General features: G+C 50.8%; 1 protein-coding gene across 1 annotated transcript; it reads right to left on the bottom strand.

The window, feature by feature from the left end:
* Positions 1 to 571: 571 nt before the first annotated feature.
* Positions 572 to 5,010, bottom strand: CBLN2 (cerebellin 2 precursor). Its single transcript, XM_058832530.1, has 3 exons — positions 4,690 to 5,010; positions 2,439 to 2,558; positions 572 to 2,128 (listed from the first exon to the last, which is right to left on the bottom strand). The coding sequence occupies exons 1-3, from the start codon at positions 5,008 to 5,010 to the stop codon at positions 1,931 to 1,933; spliced, it is 639 nt and encodes a 212-aa protein (XP_058688513.1). The 3' UTR covers positions 572 to 1,930.
* Positions 5,011 to 8,132: the final 3,122 nt, after the last annotated feature.

Raw genomic sequence — 8,132 nt, 5'->3', positions numbered from 1 at the left:
ACAAAACACATCAACGGGGAAAATGCACAAAAATATTAAATAGTAAATTGGCTTATACTTTTGTCATCTGAGGTATATAAGCAACACAGATAAGGGGGTTTTTTTTAAGAATATATGACTTTAATTTTGTCCCTTGAATGATAAATTTACAATGAAAATGACATGTCCACCATAATTTTGAAATACAATGTAGTTACCACCTTTACGCTTTCCTGCAAATGCCTTTCCATTATATTTGCTTATGGCAAAGGAGTAAATTTGAAAAAAATAAATACTTATGCACATCCACCCTTAGGGGATTAATAGCAAATAAAACATTTAAAATTAAATAAATGAAGATAAAAAATCTATAAAATAAACATTCCTCCTGAATTTCCTCAAACAAGATTTTCCTCACCATATTGTCTAGTACGCTACTCTTAAAAAAAACCCAAAAACCAACCAAACCAAAAAAACAAACTTAAAAAACTGAAGAAACAAGATCTGTTTATTGAGAACGAGGCACAAGGATACAATTGACATTGGCCTGATATTTTACCTCTTGTTGATTGAGATAATAATTTTCCCAATGTTCATTATTGATGTCAGTCCACCCCTAGCACTGTGAAGCCATTTGTGCTGGGAAGAGCAATCGCAGTGAATATATGCATGGCACCTGTGCCAACTTCTGGAACATTTGTTGATCCTCTGAGGCCCCTCTCCCGCTGAGGCCCCTCTCCTCAAGGCTGTCAAAGATGCTTGTGTCTACTCCTCCAATACTTGCCACGGACAGCTCAAGTGGGAGATGGTTTTATTTAATTTGGAAGAGGAAGAATTTGCTCTGCCATGTCTCTGTGCTCCCACAATGTGTACTCAAGCATTAGTGGACAAATAAATAAATACCAGATAAAAGCACCCAAAATATGGTAATGCAAAGAAAAGATATATTTTAGGGTATGGTCAGAGAAGATATTCAAAGCCTCCACTGTTGCTTCTAGAAATGTCAGGACAATTCAGAAATGTCAGTTCCTTTACCGGTTTCCAGATTGTAATTGAAGGATCGTGTAGCTCTCTTGCTCTTTCTCCCTCTTTCTCTCTCTCTAAATAGGTCTATAAAGATCAGCTGGAAAGTGCAGACAGAATTGTTCACTGGTTAGATTTACTTAGAGCTACAGGGTATATATGTGCTTTGTTTTGTCTTATTGATCAATCTAGCTTACATTTTTAGCACACACAAACAAAAACCAGGAAAAATAAAAAGTTGATGAAAAACACGAACAACACAAATAAAGTTCCAATCGTGCAAATTTTGCTTCACTGGATAAAGCACTTCTTGACACAGTAATGTCCAGAATCCCCCTCCCCCAGAAAAATACAGGACTGAGACTGAAGCCATTCTTTTTTTTTTTTTTCTCCTTTTTTTTCTTTTCTTTTTTTTTTTTTTCTTTTTTTTTTTTTTCCTTAAGGCTATACAACACAAAGAAATAAAGCATGGAAAGAACACCTCATTGGGCTTAACACTCCATTCTTCTGGCTCTGGAGTGAGCCTTTGACAAAGTGATTTTGTGGTCCGAGTTATTTGTTTCATTGGGACAACAACAAGAGAAAGAAAAACAGGAAAAAATGAAAGAGAGGAAAAAATAGAATAAGAAAGTCAATGATCCCAACAATAAAATCCAAAATTGACTTTACAATCACAGGTACAAATTGCTCAGGTCGATAATTTCATTTCTCCTACAGATCACTGTCGTCTAAAACTAATTAGAGGCGCAGGTTCCAAGGAATTGTCAATATTCAAAGCAAATGTTGGAGTTTAGAAGGTTATCATTCTTCTACTGTGACAGTCTGACGGGGTGACTGAAAATATTGTCATGTGCTGCCAAGTTCAGGGTGTCATTAACAATTGAATCCTTGCTCCGGCTCATGGATCTGTCTCCTATTTGGCCTTCTTTTATAGTGGAAAGACTAAGAAGCCGGAAAAGGTTGAATATTTCCACCCTCCCATGAGGTTACCCCTTTCCAGTTTGAGATGCACTTTGTCTTCTCTTTCCATGAGGAGCAAGACCCCATTGCTGGCTGCTTCTCTGGTGACGTCTTGATCCCCTGCAAAAGCTGAAATCACTGGGTAGCCATTTTGCATTAAACTTACCTAAAAAGTGCAAAGAGACAGAATCTGAGTTTTTTCAACACTCTCAATGATTTTTTTGCCCTGTGCACATCACTAAACTTTTGTACAGTTTAGAATCTAGGTTAAATTAAGATAAGGAAAGAGGCAATGTGTGATTTCTGTTATGTATACAGACCCCTTTAAAAATAATCCAGTCTTGTTCTTCAACTGCTGGTTTTTTGTTTTTTGCTTTTTTTAATATGAGTCTAGAAATGAATATATGAAGAAAAAGAAATTAAAAAAAAAAAAAAAAGGAAAGGAAAGACAGCATCTTCTTTAGATTAGAACCCACCTGGATGGTTTGTCTGTTATAGACCTTGACCACGTGGAAACTGAAACTATATATCCCTTTTCTTGGTGCTACAAATATACTGGAAGTAAGATCAAAATGGTTGCCAATATTAACTAATACCTGGAATGCAAACAAATAAAACAAAACGAAGAAAAGGAGAGAAAGACAGAAGTCAGAGAAATCAGACTCCACCTTAGAAAAGCACCAGCAAAAATCTGACATGAGCTCAACGACCAACATAAAGCATACTCAAAATGGCATTTGCAGCACAATTAAAAGTGCATGGCAGGGGAGTGGAGTGAAGTTACAGAGACATTTAAAAGGCATCAGAGTTAATAAAGCAATTTAGTTATGCAAAAATGATCTCCGAAGGCTGTTAGATGAAGTGCAAATGTCCACACTGAGCTGTCAATAAAGCAAAGGTGGCATAAGGAGGAGGGGGAGGAGTGTGAAATGGGGGGAAGGAGGGAGGGGAAAAAAGGTAGGAAAAAATACCAAAAGTCATTAGCTCATAATGAAAATGTATGTTTGTTAGATAGCACTACTCAAATCAGAGCTGGCCTCGATTTTAATAGGGTATAGAACTAGAACTGCTCTGCAGAGAGGGGCAAAGGAGGAAAGCGGATGCTCAGCAACAGCAACATCTGCCAGCTCATGTCTCTCTGTCCCTCTGGAGGGCCGTGCCACTTGGTCCACACGCTCCTCAGGAAGGCTGGGGTGGGCCTCCTTCCCGACAATAACCTTAATTTTTCATGTATTTCAATTTTTTTAAAACACAAAACAAAAGAAAAAAAGGAGGAAGAGCTGAGCACTCCGGCAGATGTGCAAAGCCTCATTCGGAAGCGGCGGCCGCACCCTGCCGATCCCGCCGATGTGACGGGGACTTGGCCTCGGCTCACCCGATGGCGCCTTGTCCAGGCTCCTGTGACGGGGAGCATGATTTGGCTCAAAAGGCACGAGCGGCGGGGAGAGAAGAACCTGCGGGTCGGTGGCGATGCCGTCCGGCGAGCGGGTGTGCCCGAGCCGGCTGCTCCGCCGTGCCCGCCCCCGGGGCACACCCGTCACGCTCAGTTCACCGGCTAAAACTATGCTTTAAGGAAGAAATACAAAACAGGAGAAAACAAAAACACCGTCGTCCCCCACGACCCCAAATCCTAAGCCTTTCCTCCCAAACAGACAAAGTCTATAGTTTCCAAAAAAAGGGAAAATAAATAAATAAATAAAAGACCTTATTGTGGGAGCACCGATAAAACGCCTTCAAACTCCTAGGAACTGCACACAGTCGGGTAAAATATCAAAATATGCTATATAATTAGCAAGTTGGGAGGTTGATTATTTGTTGCTTTGTTTTTTTTTTTCTCTACTGTTCTGATTTTATAGGATTTGTATGCGATGAATAGCTGTGCAAACTCATTAGGAGGGACAGGTAGACAGATAAATGACTATCAGGCAGACAGGTAAAAAACCCAAACAAACAACCCAAAAACCAACAAACAAGCCCAGAGAAAACAGTCTGGTATGCTAATTTTGGCTGACTCTGCAATATTACTTCAGGAGTCACAGGCGGTAGGAAAAAAAGGAAATTTCACCGCACAAATAAAGTGGACGGACGGGGTTTGGTCTCCGGGAGGCGAGCGGTGCGGCTCGGCAGGGGCACTACAAGCAGGCAGGGCTTTTCGTTGCTCTGCCCGGCGTGTGCCTTGCGGGATATCACCATTCCGATACAGCCCGCCGGGGACACCGTGTGCCTCGTGTGATAACGCGGGAAACACCCTCTTCCTCCTCATACCTCCCTCCCTCCCTCTGAGAGATGCTGTGACATTGCCAAATGCTCTCCGAACAGGCAGATCCGGCGACTCCTCATCAGTAAATCTCTGAATTTGCACGGAAAGAGGGATGCGCACCCTTCTCGGGGTCGTTCCTGGCGGGCCGAGGCAATCCTTGGCTGCAAGGCGCCCCCGCACGCGTCCGAGGCACAGAGTTTCACATGTAAAGCTCTCTACGTACTAGCGATTGTGACCGGACAAGAAGCCAGCGTGCTCACCCCCGGTACCACCCTAGGAAAAGCCCCGCAGCTACTTAAAAAAACTTTCCAAAGTCCTTCTGGGGAGTTGAGACGTGAAGTTTCTATTGAGCGGGTGGGTAGGGATGATAAAATGGAACGGGAACCAGAAGGAGAATACGCGTGCAGCCAGGGGGAGGCAGGGCTCGGGGACAAGGGGCAGAGAAGGCGAAGCAGGCGGCGGCTGACCTGGTCGAAGTAGATGGTCATGGTGCGGTTGCTCATCTCGGAGGGCTCGTGGTTGGTGCTGCGGGTGGCCGAGAAGGCCACCTTGGCGCTGCCCGAGCGCACCGAGATCCCCAGGGAGGAGGTGATGGCGCCGTCGGCCGAGGGGCTGGAGTCGCAGACCACCAGGCACTTCCCCTCCAGGACGATGGGCTCCGTGTCGTTCTGCGCCCGCACCGGGCACCCGGCGGGCAGCAGCAGCAGCAGCAGCGGCAGCGCCGCCGCCAGGCAGCAGGAGCAGCCGCCCGCCGGCTCCGGCAGCGCCCCCCGCCGCCGCCGCCCCATGCCGAGCGCCGGACCGCCGCCGCCGCCGCTCCGGATCGCCGCCGACATGCGGGCGCCCCGCGCCGCCGCCGCGGGCGGGCGGCCGCGGGGAGGCGGAGGGGGCTGCGCGCCTGCTGCCGCCGCGGCGCCCTGCGGCCAGCGCTCTGCGGGACGGCGGCTGGCCAGCGGCGGCTGCGGCCGCGCCTTCCTCCCCTTCTTCTCCTCCTCCGCCTCCTCCTCTGCGCGGGGCGAAGGAGTCTTCTCAGAGGGCGGGCGGCACGCAGCAGCCTGCCAAGGGGAAAGGCGGCGGTGAGCACAGCAGCGGGCGGGCAGGCGGGAGCCGGCACCGCGCCGCCCGGCGGGCTGCCCCTCCCCGCCCCCGGCGCTCCAGCGAGTACAACAGGTCTGGGAGACACCTGGCTGCCCGGTGTTCCCTCTTTTTTCCGGTTTCCCAGCAGCCTGGGGTCTCTCAGCCCCTGCCGTACTCCAAGGGGGAAGGAGGGGCAGCGCGGCAGATTGCATCCCCAAACCCCCGGCGGAGCATCCTGCGAGCGCCTCGGCCAGTCCCTTTCCCGCCCCACAACCAATGGGGTCTCCAAAACCCGACTCCACTTCTTCCCACAACCCCATTATTTACTACAGCTGCGAGCCTGCTTTGTACGGGTCTCCTAACGCCCCAGACATCACGGAAGGAGATTTTATTCGTGTTACAAGTGACTCTCCCTCTCTCCCCTCGATGGAGCTGCCCCGCTCTCTGTAGAGTTCGCGGGCGGCCGGGGGGCCCCGAACCCCGTGCTCCCGCCCCGACGCTGCTCCGGCCGGGCTCTGGAAGCCGCCGCCGCCCTTCTCCCCGCCTGGGGGCTGCTGCGCTCCGGCACCGATTTGTACTTCCCAATCTTCGGTGCCCCAGGCCAGGCTACCGCCACTGCTGCCAACCCCGGCGACACCCTAAACTCGCGAGAAGGAATCAGCTGGCCCCCCGTTCCCACCCCGGCATGCACGCATATCGCAGGAGTCAAAGCTTCACCCGGCTTCTCCCTCGGAAGTTGCATTTCAGTTTTTGCCGTTCACCAGAGCACCCGGAGATCTCGCTTCTGGGAGATCGCCCCTACGCTTCCCCGGAGGCATCTCTACCGCTGCCTTAACCCCGCACCTTATTTTTGCTATATTTAAAATGGTATTTTGCAAAAAGAACAGCCGGAGGGGAGGAGAACGGCCTTTTTACCTGGGAGGTCCATGACGGGAGAGGAGGGCTGGCTAGGTAGCTCGTCCGTGAACTTGTATAGCTTAGAGAAAATGAGCCGAGATTGCGCTGGCAGAAAGAAAAGGAAACAGGAGTCGCCTCTTTCTCTCCCGCCCATTGCCAATAATCATCCCCCTCCCGCCAGCCGCTACCACCACCACCCCACTTCCTCCCTCCTCCCCTCTTCTCCGGCACACACGCACACACACACACAGGCACCCGGCAGGGATTCAGACACCGGGACCCGAGCGGAGTGCTGCCACGGCACCGCCGGCGATGCTGCACCCCAGCCCTTACCCCGGCCAGGCACCCCCGCGCCGTGGAGCCGCACCTCGACACATCGCGAGCAGCAGCGACAAGCCGCGATGTTCCCACTGGGACGGCCCCTCCGGTGTCACCGGAGGCAGGGAGAGCCATGCCGGCACCCTCCCCCCTATTATTTCTGCTTGAACCCGTCGCGCTAAGACGACCCTGTTCCAACATGCCACCGACACCTTAGCGCTCACCGGCCGCCGCTGCGGCCGAACCACGCAGCATCACCGGCTGGGAGATATTTGCAATTTGCACATTTTAATTCCTACAATAATAATCACTAAAAAGGACATGTTGCTCGGGGCACTTCGGGCCGTAAGGCTGCGCCCCGCACACCGCAAAGCCCCATTCCCACGCTCGCACCTGCACATCTCGGCCCCCGAAGTTCGGCGGCGGCTCCCCTTTTATTAAAATATTTCTTCCCCGGGGCGACCTAGCTTCCCGGCCCGTTCCCAGACCCGCTCCCGAACCGGGACCCGCTCCCTGACCCACTTCAGAACTGGGACTTGCTCCCCGACCCGACCCGCTCCCGAACCGAACCCGTTCCCAAGCCCTCTCCCGTCCCAGGGCTCCCTCCGTGCCTCACTCCCGGTCCCTCTCCTGTTCCCTCTCCCGCCCCCACTCCCGTTTTCTCTCCCGCTCCCTCTCCCGCTCCCTCTCCCTGCCCCTCTCCCGCTCCCACCCGCGGCTCCGCTCCAAGCGCGGTCGCCAGGCGCCACCTGGCGGCGGCGCGGGCCGGAGGGAGCAGCAGGGAGGGTCGCAGCCCGGCAGAGAAATTCCCAAAGGGCAGAACGCTCGGCTGAGGAACTGAGTGGCCGCCTCCTCTCGCTGCCTGCAGGGCCTTGGGTCGCCCCTGTCTTTCGGAGCTGTAGCGATGATGTCTGTCACAGCCAAGGTTATCGTCAGATGTTGCTGGCTGCAAATGTTTCATGCTCCTCAGCTCGTAGGGCTGCTGCTGCTGAGAGGTTATCGGCAATGCGAGAGAGGGTAAGGCAGAGGTCTGGCAATGCAGTTTTGAGAAACACCGTTGCATTTTGACACATTTCTCTCAATTGCAAACTGCTTTTCTCATTGCATATGGCGTTTTCCTAGAGATCCTGAAACAGACCTCAGCATCTGACAGGAACTTAGCAGAAAAGTGTGTATACATCTAAGAGGTAGCTTCTGATACAGAGAAAATTTGCAGGTGTATGTCAACTGTAAAATTACAATCTCTTCTATGAATGAGCCCTCCTCTGTTTCAATCTTCTGCTTTAAGCAGAAGCAAGGAACCCCTGAGGGTGTCTGCCTGGTGATTTGCACCGAGAAATTAATCATGCCCTGAAATTACGGCTAAGCAGTGTGCAGGGAATTCCTAACCTATAGCTCCTTATTTCAAATGAGAAATTTATGCTAAGCCTGAAATACTCATGTTTAATGGTCTCTTTTCTGAATTCAAGCACGGAGGGATGGGAGTAGAAAGCTGAAAAGTGTAGTGCATTAAAATTATCAGAAATCGGAGCAGGAACAAGTCTATGGCTGTAAGGCAGCACCTATTCTGCAAGACAGTGAAAAGGACCACAGAAATTCCTTCAGAAGATTTCAACAC

The sequence above is a fragment of the Poecile atricapillus genome, chromosome 2, assembly GCF_030490865.1.
Source record: "Poecile atricapillus isolate bPoeAtr1 chromosome 2, bPoeAtr1.hap1, whole genome shotgun sequence".
Lineage (NCBI taxonomy): Eukaryota > Metazoa > Chordata > Aves > Passeriformes > Paridae > Poecile > Poecile atricapillus.
This window is presented reverse-complemented; position numbering and strand designations above follow the sequence as displayed.

Excerpts from the sequence above, each read along its gene's own strand:
- CBLN2 (XM_058832530.1), bottom strand. The coding sequence starts at position 5,010 with ATGGGGCGGCGGCGGCGGGGGGCGCTGCCGGAGCCGGCGGGCGGCTGC. Across the intron at positions 2,559-4,689 it reads TGACCATCTACTTCGACCAG|GTATTAGTTAATATTGGCAA; the intron begins GTCAGCCGCCGC and ends TTTGCATTCCAG. Across the intron at positions 2,129-2,438 it reads ATAACAGACAAACCATCCAG|GTAAGTTTAATGCAAAATGG; the intron begins GTGGGTTCTAAT and ends TGCACTTTTTAG.